The sequence below is a fragment of the Melanostigma gelatinosum genome, assembly GCF_949748355.1.
Source record: "Melanostigma gelatinosum genome assembly, chromosome: 6".
Taxonomy (NCBI): Eukaryota; Metazoa; Chordata; class Actinopteri; order Perciformes; family Zoarcidae; genus Melanostigma; species Melanostigma gelatinosum.
Window position 1 is genome coordinate 23,528,468 of NC_136639.1, and position 27,161 is coordinate 23,555,628.

Below are 27,161 nucleotides of genomic sequence, written 5' to 3' on the forward strand. Positions count from 1 at the left end.
TAGAACTCTGAAGGATAGCCTTTGCCCCAGTTAACTGTCACATAGTCTTACAGAGAACTAGTTTCAACTGCCTGCTCCATCTTAGAGATAGAAAGAGGCGCCCTAGCATATCTAGCGCCTAGCTTATCAAGTCGGCCGAACATAACAATATGCTGTTACATCAACATGCAGACGCACTGATGATGCAGAGAAGGCGGTCCCAGGACGTGAGCCAGTGTAGGCGGAGATGCTCAGAGCTCCATCCAGGCTGCTGACAGTTAAACACAGCTCCGCCTGCAACTTTGATTTAACCAATAGGCTTCCAGAAGGAGGAACCTATACACTGCTTGCGCGCTCTGTCTAAGCGCCTTTTAGCTTTTCATTCGCTCCTACAGAGTGAACTTTTCTAGGTCCGTGCACGTTTAACTGCTGGACATAATACTTCTGTTACAAATAAACCTTATTGCTTGAATTGAGCTAAACGCCTCGACCTAAGTCTGTTCACCTGAGTTTTCTCCTCAACATGAGTTTTATTCTCAACACGTGTACACACACAGTCGAGTTTTCATGACTTTTGGGTAAATTACATTGATTTAATTCATCTCCTGGAAACTTAACCTAATAATAACAAAAATTGTTACCAGCCTAATTTTAACCTTACCTTACCGTAAAGTTAAACCAAGTCTTAACCCTAAAATATAATAATTCACATGGAGGGACGTGCATTGTCCCCATTTTGTTCCCAAAACGAAGGCGAGTCCACACAATGTTTAATCAGATTTATGTCACCACAAGATGGCTAAAAGAAGGCCCAACAGACAGACACACATTTGTGGTTCCATCACTTTAGAGGACAATACATTGACTTACATTAATTTCCTAGAGACTGTCCCCAAAAGGAAGGCGAGTGTCCACAATGTGTTATCAGATTGACGTCCTCACAAGATGAGTAAAACATGGCCACACACATACACACACACATATACACGCACACACAGTCATGTTTCCATCACTTTAGAGGCCAATACATTGACTTACATTAATATCCTAGAGACTGTCCCCAAAAGGAAGGTGAGTCCCCACAATGTGTAATCAGATTTATGTCCCCACATTGTGAGCAAAACACTCACACACACGCACACACACACACACACACACACACACACACACACACACACACACACACACACACACACACACACACACACACACACACACACACACACACACACAGAGTGAAGAGCAATGTCTACCTTGTGATCTTTTTCTTTTTAAAGGGACAAACCAATCAGGAGCACATTGTGATGTTCACAAGCTGCTGAATCACAATTATCTTTGTCATCTGTCATTACTGTATAGCTGGACTGATGCAATCAGCTCAGTGGACGTAAAAATATTTGATCTCCTGGTTTTATCTGATCTTTATCTTCTGAGCTCCTGTCTTATCTGATCTTTATCTTCTGAGCTCGTCACTTAAATTGTGTAGAATACTAGCTCTTCTAGTAACAGAATTACAGCATTCAGCCAGCTTGGAAAGGTGTTGTCCAGCTACAAAAGCCTTTTAACGTTTCTTGCAAAAATGGTTTCCTAATTTGCTGATTTAGCTTCCTGCTGTGTCCTCATGTGCATGTTGGGAAAGAAAACATGCATTCAACAACACATTCCATTTTTCCTCTGAAGTCCTAAAACATGATTCTTTTGTCTGTGAATCTATGTGCACTTACACAGCTGAGCTACTGTTGATGTTTATGTGTGGCAGAGCGAACATGAATATAAATGGAATCAAAAGTTTGAAAAAAAGAACAACATTAAACTTGTGTATGATTTAGCTTTTTGTTGTTTTGTTTATTTCAGTGCAGGCGTGTCACATGTGGAGGCTAAAACTCACCCCACAGAGAAGGAGGCCAGAGCACACGTGTGTCCGCTGCTTTGTGCAGACGACACGCTCCAATAAGAAATCTACCAAGACTGGTTTACAATTATAAGGAATTTAATTCCACTGATGCAAGTACGATTACAGTTAAACATTGGAGTACATACTCCTATGAAATATTACAATATAAACCCACTTTGGAAAAAAACTACCTCTGGTCCCAGGACACAGCCGTCCCGGAGATCCACACGCTAAAAGAGGCAGAAAAAACACTTTCTAACCCGCCCACATATTCGTTCGCGACTCCTCCCCTTCCGTCTATCTCAATTTCTATTGGCTACCTCCTCTCACACCTCAGTAAACGCCTATCTCACATCTCTCTCTCCTGAGCAGCTAACACATTCAAATCCTGTCAGTTATGACTTACTCCCTTCTATGATAATCCTTCAGTATAAAAACTAAGCTTCTGCAACTTGTCAGAAGCTTCATGTCTTATTAGCTCCTAATCTTACAGCCCTTTATGTTTATCTTAATTATGCATTCCCAAAACCCTTATGTTTATGACTAATTATGAATTACTAATTATGAATTATTAAACACTTATTATATCTACTAACTACAGTTTTTTGCTCAAATTTCTTACACACAATTGAAATGGGTTGCAGGTGTGGCCTCGTTGAGATTTACCCACAAATCCTTTCTCTTCCCTTTTAGCTGAACACATAACCTGTATCTTTGCAGAAACTCTGTGCACCTTTAAGTTGCTGACCATGCACTGATGTCCCAATTCCCGCAGGGCCCATTGATTAATTGGTGATGTTGTGATAGAGCAGCCAAAGGTTATTGCTCCTGTATTTTACCTAAATGATTTAAAGGAAGTTTTTATTTTACACAATATAAAACATGAACATTATAGTTTAAACCCGTTTTCCATGGCTGCATGCATTTATTTTAATATGGTGGCAGTCATTAAACAGTCTTTCATGATGCTACATTGTTACTGTGGTGTTAATAGTTTCAAATTAAAAGCACTGAAGTTTTTCTGTCTGTGTCAGGTGGGCGCCATCATGTTTTTGTGGCGTGACCGCGGAACCAGACAGTGCGGAGCTAACATTCACCAATGAAAGCCGTTTACCAAACACTAAATGTTCCACCAGCCAATAGGACGGCTGCTTTGGCAGTTTGGGGGTCCTCGTGCTGCCTTCACGTGATGTCGAAAATATTTGTATTTCCACAGAGCGCACATGAACGAATATTAACAAACAGCCCTTTGGCCTCTAATGTAACACATAGAATGGTCTGTTTTATTGTTGTGCATCTGTTGTTGTTGTCGACGAGTTTTAACAACAAAATTAAACAGAAATATAATTTAAGCTGAACATATGTGCCAGTTCTTGCTCTGTTTGTTTTCATATCGCCAAATACATGGCATTTAAAAACAATTACATACAAATAATGAATTATCCCTATGTCACGATAATATCTGCAAACGAATTATTAAACAAGGGTTAATTAATAACACTAACAAGCTAAAAGGTGTTTACAGATGTACACAGCCTGACATCAACTATACCCTATTTTGTCAATGGAGCTCACGAGTTTACGAGGCGGTACTTGAAGGCAACATTTCACACACTGCTAGACAATTTGCTTCAACGCCGACGAGCTGTGCAGGAGGGAGGGAGGAAATCATCCATATCGCTGAAGTAAAGCAGAGCAAACACCCACCGGGAAATCTCTAGCTCTCTTTCTTTACATCATGGTAGTGATGGCGAGATGAAGCCTCATGAGGCATCGAACCACTTCAGCCAATTGGTTCGAGAAAGGGTTCATTTCTCGAAGCTTCATGTGCACACGAAACCACCTACTGGCCAAGTGTATAATCACAGGCAGCTGTATCTGAACCACATAATGTGATTCATTGAAATTTTGTGTCTGTTATGGCTGTTAGGAATGACTATGAATTACAAAAATGTATGACCAAATCATTTCTGTACATAAATTATCACATATGTGCATAATCAAATATTTTTTGAATGTATTCTGTGTGTGTAAATTTTCCCAAAATGGTAGTATCATATGATATGGCAGGTTGTGTAATAATGTTATTATGTCACTTTAGGAAAATGGCATGGGCTTAAGCAGGCAGAGGACAGTGAAAGTGCTTGTGAAACTAGGAAGAGGGGACTGAATATGCTTGTGTAACTTAACTTGGACAGTGATGTACAGGACAGGGGACATTTTATTCATTTGTATTCAGAAATAACTGTTTCTCAACAGTTTTTGGTTTTAAACGATTCCTTTTTTTTTTACACGACCTCTCCGGCCTATGAAAACACCCTTTCACAGGGTGCAGAAGATGCTGGCGTGCACAAAAACGCAAGAGCAAGTCTATATCAATTTTCATACAGGAATTTTTGCCTCTCCCAGTACTCCAGAGGCAAAATCTGAACCACTTTCCGAAGCAGTCACGTGGTACAGCCGGGCAGCGAGGCTTCGGACGTCATCATTTTTGGCTCCTCCCCTAAATGAAGCGAGCCTCGATACGCGCTTCGAGGAAACGCCCCCTCCATTACTCGACACACGCTTCGGAGCGTCGGCACATCTCGTAACATCACTACATCATGGAGCAGAAACAAACCATCAACTTTGGCGCTGGACCTGCAAAACTCCCGCCATCCGTAAGTTTAAACCCGCATTTTGCTTGTGTAACGTTAATAATGTGAAGGGGGGTGAAAAAAAGGTGCGAAATATGAGCTAACTTGTTACTAAATGCAACGTTCAAAGCTCCGCGTCTCCAGCATTTCGGCACTACTTTATCTCCCTAACGACAGAGACGTGTCCGCGGTGGTGTGGGAGACCGACCTTCGGTCTGAGCGCTGCTCTCTTCTCAGGACTGAAAACTGCGTGTCGAGTTGCATCATCCTCATTCGTGCGGAAACCGGCTCCTTTCTTTTGGTGCTTCACCGGCGGCAGCAGCGCAAACAGCTTCTATACGACAGAGAGTGAACTGTCAGAAAGATAAATCCTGCTCTTCAAACTCATTTACGCGCTTTATGGTTAAACGCGCTTTATGGTTAAACATACGCATTGAGAAAAAGGCAGCGTCATCTTAAAGGTGGCAATTATTCCTCTGCAGTTGGCACAGTCGTGTGTGTTTGAGAGTAGAAATGCATGATTGTACTGGTGAGTCTGAGGTTGTGTAGATCCCAATAAACTTATTGACAATGGGGTTGTAATGTTATGAGATGTTCACGGTACGGTCTTACAAATATCGTAGTATACGGTTTTACACTATATTATTATTATGATGGTGCTGGGCGATGTGGAGAAAATCAAATATCACGATAGTTTTGACCAAATACCTTTTTAATATTGCGACGGTAAATTATAGAACAGCTCCACTCTGGTGAGTTTAGAAAATGACATCACTTGACTGTAATGTATTACGATATCCAAAATTATTATTATTATTATGACCCATTACAATGACCCTTAAAGGAATGAGAACATCATTCTTATAATAATAAACAAAATGATAAACCTGGTAAAAAGAATAACATGTAACAGTAATATGTTTATGTTTGTTTACATGTTAGCAGCACTATAGCGGGTTAAATCTACTAGCTGTGAGATTTGTCCCATGATTGTTAATAACTAACATATCCTGTAGGTCAGGGGTATTCAATTCAAATTCCAAGACTGTTAATGATGTGTACATGTTGCTGTTTCTGTTGGGTGCAATAAAAACACTTGTAAATGGCTTTTTATTCTAAAGTTCACATATGATGGACACAAGAGGACCCTCTTCAAGGTACAATTAGATTCAAGTCATTAGCATGCTGCTAACAGGAGATAGCTTTCCAGAGGGTCTGCAGATTTTTCCGCAATATTTTCCTATTCACGTCATCAAGGGGAATGTTGCCAAGCAATTTCCCATCAAATTCAACCATGATGTGAGAAGTTATGACTATTTGAAGGATGGGCCAGTTGGTCATCACTTTCCATTCATTTTATCCTGGCAAAATCCCCCATTCAAATGTAGGCCAATCCCCTCCTCCCGCGCAGGCATGCTAAATGCTAGGGAGTACCATCCAACTTGAATGTGCCTCATTGGGGCCTGTCTACAACATATTAAAAAAGCAGGGCTCTGACATCTTCAGAAGTAAAAGTTGTTCTAATCTCACCAAGAGTACAACAGGGTGTAGTTTAGGGACGTGTACCCCATGCTGAAGTCTGAGTTTGATACAGGCAAAAATCATTTCTAGATAATCTAGAGGGATTTTTTTCAGGTGATTTATTGTAGGCCTAGTCCACAATGTGTGTCCACAATATGTGGGTTCTGGGATCCATATTTGTGAAGTTATGGCCATTCTTGCATATGTCAAAAAATCCACTAATATAAGGGATTAAGGCCCCAATTAAGCCCTTTGTGGCTGTTTTTGGGGACCTTAACTTCCAGTTACGACGTCCAGATTATAGGTATGTAATGGTGACGAGCCCCTCTTTGAAGGAGAAAAGGATTCAAAACTCGACCCCATTTTAAAGTATAAAAAGTTAGAGAAAAGACTGGTGTAAACTGGCTTTCGGCCACTTGGGAAGATAAGTGTCATTTGGTTCGAATCCTTTCTGTTGGGTGTATTTAAGCCAAATGAATGCAAAATGCCATAAATCACTACGGGAAACTGTACAGAACTTTGGAAAATCGTAACTCGGCAACCGGAGGTCCCAAGGGAACGCCGCTTGCCCACCTTAGACTAGAGAACATACTACATACTACATTTTTAGCGGCGCTCCTTCCGTCCGGAAGGGCGGGACAAAAAGTCAGGGTTTTTATCCTTACCCCCAATGCAACGTTGCTCCAAGTGTCCCGGGACCCCTAAGGCTGACTAGGCTGATAAGGATTCATGTCTAAACTAAATATTTGCTATGGTAACATTGCGGGTCAAGCTGCAGGGTATCAAACTTATAATGGGAAGCTAGCTAAGCTAACTGCACCTTATGTTGCTTGACAACAGGTTGCAGTGTGTCGGCTTAACTTACTAAAGTTGCACAAATGTGAGTTCCCTTGAAATAATGACCCGTTCTTCCTATAGTATATATATAGTGTTGTGCGCAAGAGAGTTTTATCCTCAGATTCCATGCATTAGATCAGAAGGTCACCACGGGAATATTCAAAGTAAGAGTTAAAAAATGAGGCCTGTAGCCACCATATAGCTAGTTGTTACAAAACAACTTACAATGAGCTTTGCTAGCTACAAGGGGTGCCACCATAGAAATACATTATACGGTTTTCCGTGGTCTATTGAAGAGTTAGTTGTTATAATGACAACGCACGTCTGTGTGGCTAAGTGTTGTTGCAGCTTGCTTGGAAGAGAGCAGACTTAGCTCCAGAGACAGATGGCTAGCTACTGAGCTAGGTAGCTTATCTTTCTCCTGAGCAGGCAGGGAGTTATTCCATTATTTACATGTATCACAGGCTTTGTCTGACCTTTTGTTTCTTCTGGAAATGTTTGCCCTGTAAAATCATACTAAGCATACTTAAGCACGGTGCAAAAACACTGGCGCTGCACTGTTATGAATTGCCATCATGAGTCATCCAGAGAAACTGATATGAAGAGGTCAGAACAGCATTATGAGCTCGCAGCTGCTTGTGAGAACTGCTGGTGCGAAAAATAAATCATGGTACACCAAAGAGTGAAATGTAGAAGGGCCCACTTTCAGCACCAGCCAGATGAGTAGCAACTTGGGTGGCTAATTTTCTGTAAATAGGGAAGCATTCAAGCATTGTTAAATTAGCAAGCTGGCTAGCAAACTAGACAACTGGCTAGTTAGCTAGCTTGCTAATTCCACTATGCTTAAATGCTTAACTAGTTACAGAAGATGGTCACAACAGCGGGCAGGTGGCCAGCAGCATCGCTGGGTCTAACAGTCCCTCGCCCTAACTCCTTATACAGAAAGTTTATCTCTTAGCTTTTGCAGCGTTATCTATGGTCATAATAGTGGTCCAAAATGATGTCAAATTGCATACTTTAAGTCAAAAATCTTCAAATATCCTTGGAGGAGGACAACCAAACCCAAACTATCAGAGTATTTTATTCAATGTAGAAATTCACGACTCTTTATCCTGCTGCGTAATATGTCCTGTCTGATATGCTGCTCCTAAAACCTGAATAAATAGCTCACACCCTGTTGATTTCAGGCTGAAGGCATTGTACAGTAAAATATGTTTTAGCACACCACCTTAACCCTATACTGTTTCAGTTTGCGTATTATAGACCTACTATAGAAGATGCATAGCATTTGAATTGTATAATAATAGAACAATCAAATCAAAAACTGACACAGAATGCTATAACATGCTTAAAGATATAATAAATAAATAATTCAATTAATTTTGTAGAGTCCAACATCATACAACATAAATAGGAATAAGGAACAAGACATTGCTGACACCAGCCCACACACACGCCAACAAGTGAATGAATAATGGGAGTAATGGGACTTATTTTTCTCCGACTTCAAGAACGGCATCTGGCTATATCAATGTGCTTTCCCACGCTGTACAAGAGTGTGTGGATGAAGCATTAAGTTGTGACTCTCTGTGCTTTGTGATGTTACTACTCCCCTTGTCTTTTCAGTCATTACTGCAAAACCTCTCCTCAGTGAGTCCGCAACTTGCCATATGTAGTTTACACGGAGATTAGCCTAATATAACGATCGCAATAGTAAGTACACATGAAAATGGCTGCCCCTCAAACCATCCTGCTATATTGATTTAAAGGAAAATGTCTTTTCTACTCCTATTTTATGTTTATGGATACAACTCTAAACCTGCATTTGTCTGTTATCATCAATATCGTTGTCATTGAACAGTGAGCACTGTTTAAAAGTTAGCTTTAAAAAAGCAGTGCAACAAAACAAGACCTTATTGATCTTACACCTCTGACATGGCAAAATAAATCAAATATAGACTATTATTATAATTGTTGTTGTTATTGTCAATAATATCAATGATTAGATAATGAATTATGGTAAAATATCATTAAAATTGTATAGAAGAAACTTAAAACAGGCATTTTACATGACAAATATACAGACAATATACATTATGGTTATCGTTGTTTTCATGCAAATTAAAAAAAAACTATAGCAATATAAATAATATCAATATTAAGTATTTGTGTATTTATTTATTTATACATATATTTATTTTTTATCAAATGTAGCATTTCATTCATGCTTATCTTTGGTCAAAAAGACACAACATTTAAAGTATATTCCCAAACTTTAATACTACTTTTGACCAATAGGGGGCAATAGAGAGTGGACAAACAGCGATGCACACTTCAAGAACAGCCTACCTCATGGGGACTGCAGTATACTGTGTATACACTAGGGGAGCATTCATACACACACACACACACATTTTTGTCTTGAAAATGGTTTCCAGGGGACTTCAGAGAAAACTACATGGGGCGTGTCTAGACACTGTTCTGAAGCTTGTAGGAGGGGTTTGCCGGTGGGGACCTCAGTTTTTGTCCCCACGGTGACACGAGTCCCCATGGGTCTGTGTGCAGTCAGGTCAAAGTCCCCACCGGGATACAAAAAACACACACACACTTCTCTTTCCTTAGTTAAGCAGATGCACACAGTGTACCGTCAATTTTAATAACGCCGTATACTGTTAAAACCCCAACTGAGGATTTTGTTTTTTGCAACTTAATTGTTTATGATATCTTTATTGTTACTGTGTTCATTATGTCTTGCTTGTCTTTAGTGATGCCTTTTTGTTGTCGCACTACTTATTACTGGATATTTGCTGTGCAGGTTGTTTTTTTTGGCTAATTCTATTTGCAAAGACACATTGGTGTTGTTTCTTTTTTGGTGTGTTTTTTAAATTTGTGTGTGTGTTGAGCTCCACAGCACTGCAGTGAGCCACAATCTCTAAACACATTTAAATCTGCATAATTTTAGTAATCTTAATTTGGATGAAAAGCACCATGGATAAGAGGAACACTGTATTTCATAGTGTTGTGAAATGTTGCTGTTGTTCTGTATCATGATACCCCTTTATCTTTCAAACCGACCTTTGTCCGGCCATCATCATTTCTGATCCGGTTTAAAGTATTTTCAAGAAATTCCTAAAGGCAGTGTTGGTAATCTTCCTCAAAAACATTTTTGACATTTTGCTGAAATTGTCTTTACGACCCAACAATGAATCAAATGCTCTGACAAAAATAAATAAAAAATCCGCCATCTGTGGGCTGTCATAGGACTGTAACATACACATCCAATCATTTCATTCGGCCCGGATGTAATGATTTGACAAGCTACGTAGGGTTGGGTACCGAAAAACGGTGCCGGTATGGAACCGGTTCCTATACGTCCCGTACCTACCGGACCAAAACGTAACGCAGATTTCGGTGCCTCCTTTCGGTACCTGAGCCGATTGAAATACTTTTTTTTACACTACTCTGATGACTCCGTCCTGGCAGCAGGACTCGGTCCTCCGCTCCTCACTCATAGTATTATTACAACGGGGTATTTAGCGCTGCCGCTCATAAGCACAACAACACAGGCTTCTTCTTCTCCTCCTTTGAGACCAACTGGCGGTTGGCAAAAGACGAATTGGCGCATTACCGCCACCAACTTGTAAAGTAAAATAAGTCAGACGTGTCGTATTTTGCCAGAGAAGGAAAATATGCTCATATTTCTGCAAAATAATTGCTGAAGTTTGAAGCTGCAGTGTGTGTACAGAGTGTGTGTGTGTTTTGTATTTATTTATATTTATTTAAGTATACTGTAAACTGTTCACAGTTAACATATTGTTCACAGTTAAAAAGTTTGAAGCTGTAGTTTGAAGCCAAGTGTTTTGTATTTATTTATATTTATAGTATACTTTAACAGTTAATATATTGTTCAATTTGAAGAAAAAAGTATCGGTTCAGGCACCGGTATCGGAAAAAACCCAAACGATACCCAACCCTACCTACCAACTGCACGTATTCTGCCCGTGCACTTATTGCTCGTCACCGGAGTCTTCCGCAAGCTGCTAGCTTGACAGCATTCACATTGTTGTTTGTCTTCATAACAGGTGGTATCCTCCGATTCTGCAGAGTGAAGCCGATTCGAAGTGTCTTTAATCTTACATTCTCTCTACTGACCAGCAGGGGGCGACTCCTCTGGTTTCAAAAAGAAGTCTGGTTGTATAGAAGTCTATGAGAAAATGACTTGACTTCTCTCTTGATTTATTACCTCAGGAAACATTGTAAACATGAGTTTATGTTCTCAATCTCTAGTTGCAAGTCTTCTTCAATACAACATGATGTTCATTTCATAAATTATGGTCTATTTAGAGTCAAATAGACCATAAAGCAGGGTATGCTTTAGGGTGGGCTTACTGTGATTGACAGGTCGCTGTCACTACCAGAGACGTATACACCATTTCTACGTCACTCCTCCGCATTCCAAACATGGTAACTTCTTTTCATTGATTGCAAAAAAAACAACATGGCAACGATCATTTTCCAAAAGAGCGACGGCGAAATCACTGAACTCAAGTCTTCAAAAATGTCAGTCCACAAACCGATGGGTGACGTCACGATGACTACGTCCACTTCTTATATACCGTACTTTCCGGACTATAGAGTGCACCGGTATATAGGCCGCACCAGCCGATTTTTTTTAACAGAATAAAGAATTTGTACATAGATAAGCCGCACTGGTCTATAAGCCGCAGATGTCCCTGTTGAACAGCAAGATGCTTTTAACAGTACCGTACTAAAGTTGTCTTCTTCTATGAACATCATAACATGTTGCTAGCTTCTAAGCTAATTTTAACATTACGGCCAATGGGGAAATGCTAACCGCGATTAGCATTAGCGAATATATAATATATCTTTGTACATCTTCATGCAGACATACTTGCATTACAGACTAAGGTCTCTCAAGGCTACCAAACAGAAGAAGTGAAACGAAGCAGCGTGTCTTCTCATTAGAATCTAAAAGCAACGAGGCAATAACTTGTTGCTCGTAGCAGTCTGCAGTTAGCCGTGAATGCTATTCAGAGCTATGAGCAACGTAGACACGCACGCTGCAAGTTTGTCATTTTTTCCTTGAAGTCGGGAGGGAGTTGCTGACCAGCGGTCGTCCGTGTTCTAATCGACAGGCCCTTTCGTTGCATGAATCTGAAACACCAAGACGGTCCACCTCTGAAATCTCCAATGTTCTTTTCGGTGGTGAGGGCTTTAGCCTTCAGTCGGATTTGCACGGTGGAAACACCTCGACCGTCTGTTCTCTGTGTGTTCACCCAATCCTCAAGAGTGTTTTCAAGATCAGGCCACCTGCTTTTCCTGCCTGTGAAGGCTTTTGTCGTCTTTTTGCAGCAGCTCAGTTCTTCGGCCTGGCGTCGCCAGCGTCTCACCATCGATTCATTGACGAGCATGCATTCATCCGCCGTGTGCGATCGGCTCCGCCCAGTGCGAATACAGGTGTGTTATGTATTCATCCCCCATATGCTCCGTGGTGAGACGGCGCCATACAGCGATCATAGTTCGTTGATTGTTGGCCACAATTGTGGCAAATCTTCTAGATATCTTCCAGATATGATCTTATGATATGATCACCGGAAATAGTCCAGACATATTAAAATAAAAGTCAGAAAAAAAAGTCTGCAACATCATCATACCAGCCATTGTAAACACAATTGTACATGAACTAAGATCATACAAAACATTTATTTCTCTCACTCAAAAACACGCACACAAAAAAACTCTTGAACAAGTTTTGTAGAACAAGTTTTGTAGAACTGTAAAAAAAAACTGGGGGAAAAAAAAACTGGAAAAAACGAGTCTGCATTTGGGTCCTTGAACACACCACATCATGAACCGGGGCAAATCCGCCCCTGCCCTTGCGTTGTCGTCCTCATTACGCTGCCCCCTTAATCTCGTACTATCCCAGACTTTCAGAACCCGTTGGTGAAGGTGGATTCTGTCACACTGTTCCGAGCTGTTAGGATCCACTGGCAGACTTGAGAAAAAGCTGATCTTCTCTGCTCATAGCTCTGAATAGCATTTACGGCTAACTGGCTTGCTGCTGTTAGACCGGAACCGGAAGTTGCGGTTGTTGTTGTGGCGGAGAAAAGCTACGAAAAAATCCGTATATAAAGCGCACTGGACTATAAGCCGATGCCTCAAAGCGTGGGGTAAAAAGTAGCGGCTTATAGTCCGAAAAGTACAGTACAGTCTATGGTTCATAATGATCATTTTGGGGGCGTGGCTTTGGGGGGGGGCCTAAAGGGACGGGCTGTCAGTTTTGCTGACTTGCCGACTTTTTCACCAGATTTCGCAACTTTTGAAGCTAATGCTGCTACCTGCTTTCACTGGAAAAGAGTTGGCAACACTGGGCTTTGTTTTTTCGATTGGATCATTTAAAAAATCTCACGTACTCCTGCTAGTTTCTAAAGATTACCAACCCTGCCTTTAATATGTGGTGCTTTTTATATTTCAGGTGCTGCTGCAAGCACAGAAGGAGCTCCTCAACTACAGCGGCATCGGTATTAGCGTTCTCGGTAAGTGGAACTACGTACCGAGTTGCATCACGAGAAAACCACTGTGTTCCTCACCATCGATGCATGTTATGGACGATCCAAACTAATGAAAGGATAAGTTCACTATGTTTCAACAATAGTCGGGGAACAGTGAACAGGTTTTTCTTGCTGTAATAATCATTCCTCCTGTTCATATTGGACATTAAGGAACAGGCTTTTCAGTCCCTTCTTTATGCTTCATGTTGTGTGCCAGCGTAAAATGTAATCGTCAAATATAATGTGTTTAAATGTGTGTAAATGCCAATAACGTTGTGATTAAATTAAAATATTTTCTGACTCTGTTCCAACCAGAGATGAGTCACCGATCAGCGGACTTCAACAAAATCCTCAACAAAACGGAGAATCTGATGAGAGAGTTGCTGTAAGTGCTGCTTTGGTTGTTTCACATGGCTTCTACTCGTCCTCCTCTCCTCTGTTCCCCACTTCACCGCAGCACCATCGCGACACTTTCAAGACCATGGGAGACATAAACACAGTATTTCTGATTTTGCAAACTAAAACAATGATTAATGGGACAAGTAGGATGATGGCAATAATTGCATTGCCACATTAATAGTTTCATGCGCATTCTCTACTGTGTTCCTTTAAGTCCTTTACCTCAAACTGTTTCTCAGGAGACCGAGACAAATGCCAAAGAGGTTTAGGGTGGGGCCGTGCTGAACGTAGTGTTTGTTAATCCAGTAAGTGTGTTTTTCCATGACGCTATCTATGCAGGCTTCTTCAGAAGGAGTTGAACTTTGCTCTAATCTTTAACATTTGTCAAAAAGTGTGTGAATTTACAAACTGAATTTTCATATTTTACGAGTTCAACTTCTTTTTTTATTGTTAAGGATTGTTCTACATTTGAGGAAAAATAATGACTGCAAAGCCTTGTTTAGGGCCTGAGATACACCTATACCGTGAAACTCATAAAACTCAGTGTCCATCACAGCAAACGTTGCCTTGGTGAGCTCATATAGTGCAGGACAGACTACGGTAATTAAATCCTCATAGAAGTAAACCATACACAAAATAACATGTACTGTGTATCTCAAAGTGCCAAAGGTTATTAACTCAAAAAGTGAAAATCTAAACATATTTAGATATCCCAAATGCCACAAATGATTGCATTCATATTCTTCTTCGGGATTTACTGATGTGAATAATTTCTCTCTTGCTAAAATTAGCGCAAATTTAAAGTGGCAATCCTGAAGATATTCATTTTAATAAATATCTGTTAAATCACTATCACCAAAGGAGGTAACACGAAGGTGATTGAGCCTCTGGCCCACTGGTGAAAGTATTATAACATTTATATATTTGCAGTATTACAAACTGGGTACCTGTGACGAAGGATGACCTCAGACGGGTTTCGGAGAAGCAGCGGAGCAGGAACCGCTCTACGCCCGTTGCGACTCCCTGACCCACCACTGCCGCCACAGAGAGCCCCCTCTCTTTCACAGACGTCTGAGCCCCCTCAGCAGCACGTCGTGCAGGCTGATAACACGTACCGCCCTCTCTCATTCCCCTCACCTGTGCAAGCTAGCAGTCACACTCTGCCTCCAGTGGATAATGACTGGCCACCGCCACCACCCCCTGTAACAGAAGATGTTGTTTACCAGCCACAACCACCACCACAGGACCTTGTGTCAGAGCTCACAATGCCGCTGAGAGACATGTGGCCGAGACGTCAGGTGCAGTCTTTCTGTGGCCCAGAGCCAGTTTATCCTGTTTCCCGGATGCATACACCAGAGTATTGTGAAACTTATACCCCACCAAGGAGGGAGTCACTGCCCAGCAAGCCGTTACCCTCCCACCACAAGTAGACTGTGTACCGCGGTCTTACGCCCAAAATCCCTGTATTCACTAAAGGAGATCCTAGGGAGTTTGCTCGGCTTAAGGTTGCCCTGGAGAACCTGCTGCCTGAGGATGCTACAGAGCATTTTAAATATCAGATCCTGGTGGACCACCTGAAATATGAGGAGGCACTGCTCATAGCGGACTCCTACACCAACTCGTTGCAGCCCTACACTGACACGATGGCTAGCCTCATTGAAAACGATGGCCAGCCGCACCAGTTAGCTCTCAGAAAAATCGCTGACCTGATGGATGCCCCGAACATCGCACGTGGAGACACCTGTGGGTTCAAGCAGTTTGCACTGCGATTGAGAGCACTAGTTGGTATGTTAGATCAGCTTGGGGACAGTGGACATACTGAGCTTCACTGTGGGTCACATGTGACACGGCTGTTGTCCAAGCTGCCTCAGGATATGCGTGCTGAGTTCAAGAGGTTCCTGTACCCCATGCGTGTTACCATCCCCAACCTCTTCCACTTTTCAGACTGGCTCGACTATGAGCTGAAGATTCAAGAGACTGTGTACGATTCACTGTACAGAGAGGATAAGAACAAATCAGGACCACGGCCAGAGAATTACTGCGACAGGAGCAAGAGTGGCAGGAGCACCAGCATCCTGCACACTACAGACCAGCCTGAGAGCTCACCAGCAGCAGTGAAGCCACCCCTAAGTGCCAAGCAGCCAGATAGGAAGCCATACTGCCACTACTGCTTAAACACGCAGCACTTTCTCGACCAGTGTGTAAGCTTTGCACAGCTGACAGTGGAACAAAAAACAGCCTGGATCAAGAACAAAAGATGCTGGAGATGCGGCCGCTCGCACCAGGCTGCACAGTGCCGCCTGAAATTTACGTGTCAGAAGTGTAAGGGGAAGCATCTGCAAGTTCTGCACGATGTGAATATAAAACCTGCAGCTGAGAATACGTCCTGCCTTGTCAGCACAACCAATGACGTACTGTACTTGGACAGACGGTCCGGGTGCAGCCAAGTCCTACTCAAAGTAAGTAAGGTGTTGCTGCGCAATGGTGAGCACACCTTAGAGACACATGCCATCCTGGATGATGGGTCGGAGCGGACCATTCTCCTTCCAGCAGCCGCGCAGAGACTTAAGCTATCTGGTGAGCCAGAGGATTTGGTTCTCAGAACTGTTCGGCAGGATGTCAGGCTTCTGCAGGGCGCTGCTGTGTCTTTCTCCATCTCCCCAGCCGACCAGCCACAGAAGTCCTTCAAGATACACAGAGCATTTACTGCTGATCAACTGGGTCTGGCTGAGCACACATACCCAATAAATGCGCTTTTGAAGAAACACAAACACCTAAGAGGCCTTCCTCTCCAGGCACTAGACAGAGTGCAACCTCTGTTGTTAATAGGGTCAGACTACCCCCACCTCATCACTCCAGTAGAGCCGGTGCTTCTAGGACCTCCAGGCGGGCCAGCGGCAGTGAAGACAAGGTTGGGCTGGACGCTTCAGGGACCAACCAAGCACATCAAGCAGCAGTCAACAGCACAACAATGTCTAAACATATCCAGCCTCTCACCTGAGTCTGAGCTTCTGCAGAGTGTAGAGAGATTGTGGCAGCTAGATGTCCTTCCCTACAGGAGTGAGAAGCTTTCCACAAGATCCAGGCAGGATCAGGAAGCAGTCCAACTGTTGGAGGCAAAGACCATACGAGTAGACGTCGATGGGATCCAGCGCTACGCCACTCCCCTCCTCAGGGTGAAGAACATGCTCCAGGCATGTAAGGGGGCTGTGTTAGCCAACCTCCGCAGCATGGAGAGACGCTTGTTACGAGACCCGCAAAGAGCAGCCACTTACTGCACAGAGATCAGAAAGCTGGAAAAAGCAGGCTATGCAGTGAAAGTGCCAGAGAAGGAGCTTAGCGAAGCAGACGAGTCCTGGTTCATACCACATCACATGGTAAGCCACAACGAAAAAAACAGGATTGTTTTCAATTGCTCTTTTGCGTATAAGGGAGACAACCTCAATGAGCTGCTGCTGCCTGACCCCACTTTAAGTTCCAGTCTGCTAGGGGTACTGCTGCGATTCAGAGAGCACACCATTGCTGTCAGTAGTGATATCACGGGCATGTTTCACCAGGTGAGGCTGCTCCCTGAGGACAAGCATTTGCTATGCTTCTTGTGGCGCGACCTGAAGACAGAGGAACCACCAAGTATCTACACATGGCAAGTCCTTCCGTTTGGCACCACCTGCAGTCCCTGCTGTGCAACTTTCGCATTGCAGAAACATGTATTTGACCAGTCAGCCAGGGGAGGATGTCCGTATCTCCATAGAAAGGTCCTTCTATGTAGACAACCTCCTGCAGAGTCTCTCCTCTGTTGAAGAAGCCCGACGCCTAGTTGACAAACTGACATCATTGCTGGCTACAGGTGGATTTGAACTATGCCAGTGGGCCAGTAACACCCCTGAGGTCATTAGCCACCTGCCCAGAGAAGCCAGATCCGAAAACTGAGTTGTGGCTCAACGAGTCAGGCACGGACCCACAAGAGCTCGCCCTGGGACTCTGCTGGCTCTGCAATTCCTTGAGATATAAATATCGGATGCTGGATAGACCCAAACCCACCATGAGAAATATGTACCGGGTTCTGGCACGCCTGTACGACCCACTGGGCTTTATTGTCCCCTTCACGACGCGGGCTAAGATCCTTGTGCAGCAACTATGGGGAAAGCAAAGAGATTGGGACGACCCGTCACTGCCTGATGATGTGCTGAAGCCATGGCTGACATGGGAGGAGGAGTTGCGGCATCGGTCTCAGATTTCACTGTCTCGCTGCTATCTGGGCCCTGAGATGGACACTCCAAACCTCCAGCGAGACCTGCACATCTTTGCTGATGCTTCAGAGAGAGCTTATGGCTCAGTGACCTACATGCGTGCAGAGAACGCACATGGCCGTGTGGAAGTGTCTTTCCTAACAGGGTGTCTCCAAAGAAACAGCAATCAGTGCCGAGATTAGAGCTCTGTGCTGCACTGACAGGTGCCCAATTGGCCACACTACTGCAAAGAGAGCTGACTGTGAACATCCGCGACGTCGTCTTCTGGACAGATTCCACAACAGTCCTCACTTGGCTCCAGTCAGACTCCTGCAGATCCAAAGTGTTCGTAGGAACAAGAGTGGCTGAGATCCAGGAGCTGACGGATGTCCGGGCCTTGAGGTACGTGGACTCTGTCAACAACCCAGCTGATGACCTCACGCGAGGGAAGACACTGTTGGAACTGGCCGGTAAAAGTAGGTGGAGCCAGGGCCCTGATTTCTTGCAGCAGCCACCTGAATTCTGGCCCACACAGCCAGCCTCAGGAGAGACAGTGAATTCTGTTGAACTGCGAAAACCTACCATCAGCTGCTTCACCATGACTGCTCATAATCCTCTGCTACCAGATGCCAACCAGTTCACCTCCTTCAGAGCACTGCCAGAGGCGTTTGCACAGTCCCGCCATGGGGCGGCAGTAGACGAAGACAGTCTTCCTGCAGAAGATTACCAGAAAGCAGAAAGAGAAGTTTTGAGACAAGCCCAGCAGGACAGTTTCCCTGAGGAGTTCAACCTCTTGTGTGCCGATAAGCCAGTATCTGCCAACAGTAGGCTGCTCTCCCTAGCCCCGGAGTATGATGAGACTGTGGGTCTCATCCGCGTTGGAGGACGGCTCCGCCGCAGCGACCAGTTAGAGCCAGATGCCATCCACCCAGTGGTACTGGACTCTCTGCATAAAGTGACCCAGCTCATCATTTAGACAAGGACCTCCATCATCCTGGATCAGATGGCCTCTTTGCAGAGCTGCGCCGCAAATACTGGATTCTGCATGGCCGTGAAGCTGTGAAACGCCATCAGTACTCCTGCCCGGATTGCCAGAGGTGGAGAGCCACTCCAGTGGTGCCCAAGATGGCAGACCTCCCTCAGTCCAGACTGAGGCTACTGAAGCCCCCATTTTACTCCACAGGCACAGACTGTTTTGGGCCCTTCACAGTGAAGGTTGGCCGTCGCCACGAGAAGAGATGGGGCATACTGTTTAAGTGCCTGACAACACGGGCTGTGCACCTAGATGTTTTGTCTAGCATGGACACTGACTCCTTTTTGATGGCTCTCCGCCGCTTTATTGCAAGAGGCAAACCAGCAGAGCTTCGCTCTGACCAGGGCACTAATTTCAAAGGAGGAGAGAGAGAACTAGATGAGGCATTCAAAACCATGCACCCCACACTCCAAGCTCATCTGGCTAAACACCAGATCAAGTTTCAGTTCAACCCCCCAGGTGCACCACACTTTGGAGGTGTCTGGGAGAGAGAAGTGAGATCAGTGAAAGCTGCGCTCTACGCCACCATTCAGACCCAAACTGTCCCAGAAGAGGTCCTACGGACAGTACTGATTGAAGTAGAAGGGATTTTAAACTCCAAACCACTAGGTTACATGTCAACAGATGTGGCGGATGTTGACCCAGTCACCCCCAATTTGCTTCTCATGGGGCGGCTTGACCCCTCACTACCACAGGCTGTGTATGCTGAGTCAGAGCTCCTCAGTCGCCGACGTTGGAGACACACTCAGGTGTTAGCTGACCAGTTTTGGACACATTTCATCCGACGCTACCTTCCGACTCTTCAGACCCGGTCTAAGTGGCATAAGGACCCTGCACAGCTGCAACTGGGAACCATAGTCATGGTGGTGGATCACCAGTTGCCAAGAGCTCACTGGCCATTGGGTCACGTAACTGAAGTCATCCCAGGAACAGACGGGAGAGTCCGGACGGCAGTTGTTCAGATCAAGGGCAAGATACCAGATAAAAATATAAACATGATGAAGTGTTTTCACACTATACCAGACCAGTCGCTCGCCTTGTCACCCTGCCTACCATCCCAGACACTGATCCGGTTAGTCCTTCTTTGAGTTGCAAATTAGTTGAGACAAATTTGGGGGTGGCTGTGACGAAGGACGACCTCAGACGGGTTTCGGAGAAGCAGCGGAGCAGGAACCGCACTACGCCCGTTGCGGAAGAGGACTGTAGTCAGCTGCTCGCGGACTAATATTAACGGCGTGAAGGAAGTGAAAAGGCTTGAACGAGCTAGGCGGCGCGAAATGACGGCCGTGTCTGTAAATAGATTAGTTTATGTTGCTGTTCGGAGTTTGACTCTCAAGACTGTGTGCGTGCAAACAACCAGTAAGTAGATGTAAAGTTTGGTGTTAGTCTAATGTAGTTATAAGTGTTATATTGTGTAATTTGCACGGCAAGCTATTCTGATAGTTAGTAGCTCGTTCCTTGTTTGCTAAGTGGTGGCTGTAGGAGTCCCGGACCTGTTTATCACGGCCTGTATTCTGTCCCTGTATGTCCTAATTAGAAACCAATGTTGTATAGAGGTATTTACTAATTATTATTTCATGTATGTCTGTTTCAGAACCACACACAATTGCTTGTTTCACTATTGTCAATAAACCTCTCAAAGGGAACATCTTGTCTGGAGTGCATTCTGATCGATGCCCCCTGGTGGCCACAACCTTTAATGAACCACAGTAAAAATATACAGTCCTTTCCCAGTCAATACAACAGTACCGCTGTTGTAAATATTTTGCAAACCGTGTGGTGTAGATCAGTGTGAGAAGGTGAGATAAGCGTCTGTCTGCGTAGTGTTTTAACACAGTGACCTTTTTCCTCTTCATAGGAACATCCCCGACAACTACAAGGTGATGTTCCTGCAGGGCGGCGGGTCAGGACAGTTCAGCGCTGTTCCCCTCAACCTCATTGGCCTCAAAGAGGACAGGTGCGCCGATTACCTGGTGACCGGAACGTGGTCCGAAAAGGCTGCGAAAGAGGCGGGGAAGTACGGCAACGTCAACATCATCCACCCGAAGCTGGATCGTTACACGAGTAAGTCGATGTGCTTTGTTTGTATGGTAACGTCTGTTCATTGGTTGCAAAAAAACCAACATGGTGACGGCAAAATCCCCAAACTCGAGGCATACAACCGTAAGGTGGTAATTTTAGTTTTACTTCTTTAAAGTTCAATTGAATTATTCCATTTGTTCACGCTCACATTCACTCCTACGAGCAATTCAGAGTCCCCAATTACCACATCAAAAGTAGTTCTGGCTGTGTGCCCAGGTTGTTCCACAATAGAGCCCACTGCCAGTGAAAGATTTTGGTATGCGAGCAGCCTTTTCCGCATGGTTGTGTCCGACTGGGTTTAAGCGGAGTTCTCGTTTGGCATAACGTTTGGAGGCAGTTTTACAGTTGTTGTTTTTTTAGGAAATGTACGTTCTTCAGGCTGCCATCACCAGAAAGAGGAGTCTCTTATTTTTCTGAGCATCTGGCCCTTCAGACAGAAAGTTAGCTAGCACATCTGGTTCTATGCAACTTTTGCGAAATGGTCACTTTGGATGGTGGAAAAATGTTCTTGGACCTCCCTTTTTAAAAGGCTTTTTTTTTTTTACAAGTCAATGGCTTGATTTTCCGAACTGGATAGTGGATATAAAAAACAAACAAAGACGGTGGTTTAACTATGTTCTGTCATTGCTCCCTCCAGAAATCCCCGACCCCAGCAGCTGGACCCTGAACCCCTCGGCCTCCTACGTGTACTACTGCTGCAACGAGACGGTCCACGGCGTGGAGTACAACTTCACACCAGAAACAAACGGGGTGGTCCTCGTCAGCGACATGTCCTCCAACTTCCTGTCTCGACCCATGGACGTGTCAAAGGTGAGGACAGGATTGATACCAAATAAAATGTTCAATTCTTTCCTTCCTGGGCTCCTTGTCCCTGAAAGTTAACATAAAATGTTTTACGTTCTTCATAAGATAAAGCAAGGTAAGGTATCATATTCCAATGTGTCTTCTTGCGTTGTGTAGTTCGGGCTGATTTACGCCGGAGCTCAGAAGAACGTGGGCAGTGCCGGGGTAACCGTGGTCATCGTGCGAGAGGACTTGTTAGGACACACTCTGAAAGAGTGTCCCATTGTCCTGGACTACAAGGTGCAGGCTGGAATGAACTCCCTCTACAACACGCCACCATGTTTCAGGTACAGACTCTTTGGTTGCATTTTTCGATTGTATCAATTTTCTCATCTAACTCTCGGCAGGAAAGCAATTAAGAATATTTCCCAAAATATTGAACTGTTTCTTTAAGGACATTTTAAAACATTTCACAATGTGAAAAAATATTCTTAACTTTTACTTTGTCGGTTCAGCATCTACATCATGGGTCTGGTTCTGGAGTGGATTAAGCACAACGGCGGCAGCGCTGCCATGGAGACGCTCAACAAGCAGAAGTCCTCCATGATTTATGACATCATCAATGCCTCTAATGGTTTCTATGTGTAAGTATCACAAAACAGCAACTGATGTTCAAATAGGAAATTCGGTGAAGGTTAAAACCTTCTGGGAAAGTCGTGATCTACAGTCTTGTTTCAAGATTTAAAACTTTTGATCTCACTGTATCAGCATGAAATATTGCATGGCGTCGCCGGCTGAATGATGGTCTTAACTCTTCAATTGATGGTTCACAAAAGGTATGATAAAGAATGAAGTGCACAATACTGTAGCTCCAAAAGCTAAGAAGGAAAACAATAAATACAAACATGGCCACCATTTGGTTTCCAAACAGAATCAAGCTCTCGCGTTAGACCACAAACTTTAAAGTTGTTAAATTCCAAATTCAGAGCGTTTCTATTGCCTCTCAACATAGCGATGCGTTCAAGTCTCCTTCAAAATAAGAGCTCTTTTTCACAACATAACCAAAGGGAAAAACAAAGACTTGATAAAAATACCAACGCATACATAGGTAAACTAAAGGCCATGTAGTGTACGATGACAGTAACGATGAAGAACACCGAAGTCATGAAGGGATAAATTTAACTTGGATTGACTTACCGCTGTGTCCACCTGTCCAGGTGTCCCGTAGACGTGACTTGTCGAAGCCGCATGAATGTACCCTTTTATGTGGGGAAGAAAGAGGGAGACGAAGCCTTGGAGAAGGAGTTTCTGGCCGGCGCATCCAAGCACGGAATGATATCGCTGAAAGGACACAGGTTAGTCCAACCTACATGTAGACATACTTTACTGCTGTATTTGAAGGGTTACGAGAGAGAATGCTGGGTCCTGAAGTTTAACGCAAGTCAGTAAGGTTATGTAAAGCCAGCCATGAACACCGGCAGTCCGATGCACGATGGCTTTTGTAATGTTTTGGAGTAAGGGCTTTGTGAACCTCGAACGTGGCGCTTTGTCTTCCCCTGCAGGTCAGTTGGAGGAATTCGTGCATCTCTGTACAACGCTGTTACATTGGAGGACACTGAAGCCCTGGCCACCTTTATGAAAGAATTCCTGAAAGAGCACCAATAAATCAGCCACACTGAAAGTCGGCTGATATCACACACTTGCATTTCGTCACTGCAAAAAGGTTTACTAGGGATCCATGTTGGATCTTGAAGCTGCACCTTTTAGAAGCACGTTTTGTAAAACCCTTTCATTGTCCAGAATCTGCTTTAACCACTACTGTTGCCAGTATTGTCTTAGTCTGTGTTTCATAGAAATACTATTTTAACAGTGCTTTAGGTAGTGTTAATGTAGGTAATGTTTGTGACTTGCTCCAAATATGTTTACATTCCAGTAAATCTAACTTGGCAATATTTACATGTTGCAGCGTCATTTCTTCACTTCAGTGCCGTTTTACTATTGACCACATTTTTTTGGCAATCCAATATGAACACATATCAATAGGTGTTCATTTCTCCCTTCTGAGGTAAGAGAGGCAGCGCTACTTAACTGCTGAGCTGTGCGATGCCGGCCTGGTTTCTTTTTAATAATCACATTACAGGTATTGTTTGAAAATTGACTAATATACCCTTTCAAAGGGTTTGTTCACCAAACGTATCTGTGGTATTTAGCCATGCAGACAGTTTTCGTTTTGTTTGAGTAGCTTTTTAGAAATCAATCTGAGATTTCTGCACCCAACCAAATACAATGGAAGTGAATGGAATTTAGCTGCTATGTGATTTCAGAATCATTTAAAGAGCTTAACTACTAATTAATCCATCTGCTGATCCTGACTTCTGTTCAGGAAGTGATCTTATTGATCCGTATAAAGCCGTGTATGTAAATTAACACTTATGTAGTCGGCTCAGGTATTTTCTCTGATTAAGGGGAGACACTACAGGTGAATAGAGTAAAGAAATGAAATAATAGATACCGCCATGAAACTTCCCCAGTTGATTACTAACATCAAATCAAAATGTATGTTTAAATATGCATAATCTTATAAATGTGTGCTTATTTGCAAAGATTTGCAGTACAGAAATCTGAACACTCGATAAAGTCGGCATCAAAATTCTTGTTTTCTTTTGTTTACATATTCGAGTAAAAGGTTTTTATAGACAACATTTTGAATATCTCTTTTTAGAACTCCATGAATCAGAACATTTTGCAAACAACCATTTAACAAAAAATACATTTTCTCCATGTTTTCAGTATGTATGAACAAACCCCTCTGTAGAAACCTTCAGAATATAGAGCGGAATGAAACTGTAAAGTTTGGTAAATGTAAGAGCTGCTGAAGTGAGTCTGAGATTATTACAGACACTTTGAAGACACTACAGGTCAATGTGGTAAGTAATTGAACTAATAGATTAATTTAAAAAAATTGTATTATAAGTTTTCTGAAATTTCATGTAAATGTTATTGAGTCATCTTTTTATTTTTTATATTTTATTTATTGGTTTATTTGACAAGGGACAGTGCACATTAATAAAAACATTTAGTTAGCCAAAGGCTATTTTTCATCTGTAGTCGCAAGAGGCAGATGTTACAAAATAAACCTAAAAATAGAATGTAAGATTACATTTAAAAGGTTATACAATATTCAGGCTTTACAATGCGTGCACAAACAATGAAAAAAGTGAGAATATTAGTATAGTGTCATCGCTCAGGAGACTCATATACATTGTCAAGTACTAACAAATAGACAAAGTAGTAAAAGAAACATCTAAATGTACATTTAGGATGTTTTCTTTCTACTAGTCTGAAGGAAGACATGGAAGCCGATTCAATATACTGTTTGTAAAGGTGTGTTTATTTAAAATACATGGATGTACTTATCTGTTGTCACTACATGGATTGACTGTCGCAGACATTTATCTGAATTATTGTATTAATAATAAAAATATAAACATGATGAAGTGTTTTCACACAAGGCCAGAATTATAAATAAAATATCAAATTAAATTATGAACCCAAACATAAGGGACAACAAAAAAACGAGTCCAGAAAAAAATTGGTGAAAAACATCCATTAATATTTACACAACAGAAATATAGACAACTAAGGTCAAATCAAACCCATACCCATCCTAACCCATAACATGCCCACATGTTTCGATTCTCAGAAACATGTGCTGCTAACAAGCTTGAAAAAAAATGTAACCTGAAGATGTTTTTCCTGCAAATAACCTCTAGGTGGAAGTGTATGTTTGCAAACCGTGGAGGCGATCAAATGTTAAACTGTAAATCTCATCGTGATTTTGCCCACCCCATTGAGTCAGGCTGTAATGGCATTAAATGTTGATTAAATCATGTTGTGTTCCATTATAGATAATGTGGTTATTAATACACATGAACGATAAAGAGAAGATGTGGTGAAACAAGTAATTACTGCTAATAGCTCAATTGAGAAAGAGAAAATTCATTGTATTGTGTATACACACACACACACACACAAGCAGTCACGTTACCATTACTTTACATGACATTAAATTGAGTAATTTGTTTCCTGGAGACTTCACTCTTGCTTCACACTAACCTTAACCTAAAATGAATCTGACCTGAACATTAACCTAACCTCCAATAAAACCTAACCTTACCATATCCTTTACCTTCACCCTAAAATGTAATGATGTAATCATTTACATTATGAGGAAGGAAGGAGTCCCCACAATGTGACTGTGTAAATTGATTTATGTCCCCACAACAAGAGTAATACACTAACCTTCACCTAAATTTACCACAACCTAAACCTAATCTTAACCTAAACCTGATTTTACCCAAATTTTAACTTTACTTCAGCCTAAACCTAACCTTAGCCCAAATCTAATCTTACCCTAACCTTAACTCAACCTAATCCTAACCTATCCTCTATCCTAACCTAACCTCACAAAATCCACTTTTGGCCTCCTCTCTGGCTGAAACATCGTTTAAGAGCATAAAATAGTGACAATGCATCTCTGGCCAGTAAAGTGCTGAAAGCAGCAGATATTCATGAAAATGACAGACTGTGAAATCAACTGTCCTGAGCCACTTTTCTGAAGAAAATCTTTGAAACTATGTTTACTTTCACAAAATCCACTTTTGGCCTCCTCTCTGCCTGAAACGTCGTTTAAGAGCATAAAAAAGTGACAATGCCAACAAAGTCATGAAAGCTGCAGATATTCATGAAATTGACATCAGACTGTGAACTGAACTGTCTTGAGGCACTTCCTGAAGAAAATCTTTGAAACTATGTTTACTGTCACAAAATCAACTTTTGACCTCCTCTATGCCTGAAACGTATTTTAAGAGCATAAAAAGTGAAAATGCATCTCTAGCCATTAAAGTGCTGAAAGCTGCAGATATTCATGAAAATGACATCAGACTGTGAACTGAACTGTCTTGAGTAACTTCCTGAAGAAAATCTTTGAAACTATGTTTACTGCTTTTACAGTGTGTTTTTAGTTCATAAAAGTTCATTTTAAAATTGAAATTGAATTTAATTTTAAAAACATCTAAGTCAGCGTTTCGACTGTACTCAGCTCCACCCTCTTGCGTCACTTCTGGTTCCAAAAAATCAAGATGGCGACGGCCATAAACCAAGACGCCGCGGGACATGTGTTTAACTTGTAAATTC

General features: G+C 42.7%; 1 protein-coding gene across 1 annotated transcript; it reads left to right on the forward strand.

The window, feature by feature from the left end:
• Nucleotides 1–4,434: 4,434 nt before the first annotated feature.
• psat1 (phosphoserine aminotransferase 1) lies at nucleotides 4,435–23,911 on the forward strand. The gene is made up of 9 exons (XM_079269929.1): nucleotides 4,435–4,533; nucleotides 13,364–13,424; nucleotides 13,755–13,824; nucleotides 20,959–21,164; nucleotides 21,820–21,992; nucleotides 22,143–22,312; nucleotides 22,481–22,609; nucleotides 23,183–23,320; nucleotides 23,528–23,911. The coding sequence occupies exons 1-9, from the start codon at nucleotides 4,477–4,479 to the stop codon at nucleotides 23,628–23,630; spliced, it is 1,107 nt and encodes a 368-aa protein (XP_079126055.1). The 5' UTR covers nucleotides 4,435–4,476; the 3' UTR covers nucleotides 23,631–23,911.
• Nucleotides 23,912–27,161: the final 3,250 nt, after the last annotated feature.

Coding starts and splice junctions, on each gene's coding strand:
- psat1 (XM_079269929.1), top strand. CDS start 4,477: ATGGAGCAGAAACAAACCATCAACTTTGGCGCTGGACCTGCAAAACTC. Junction 22,610..23,182: donor GCCTCTAATGGTTTCTATGT/GTAAGTATCACA, acceptor CCACCTGTCCAG/GTGTCCCGTAGACGTGACTT. Junction 23,321..23,527: donor ATATCGCTGAAAGGACACAG/GTTAGTCCAACC, acceptor CTTCCCCTGCAG/GTCAGTTGGAGGAATTCGTG.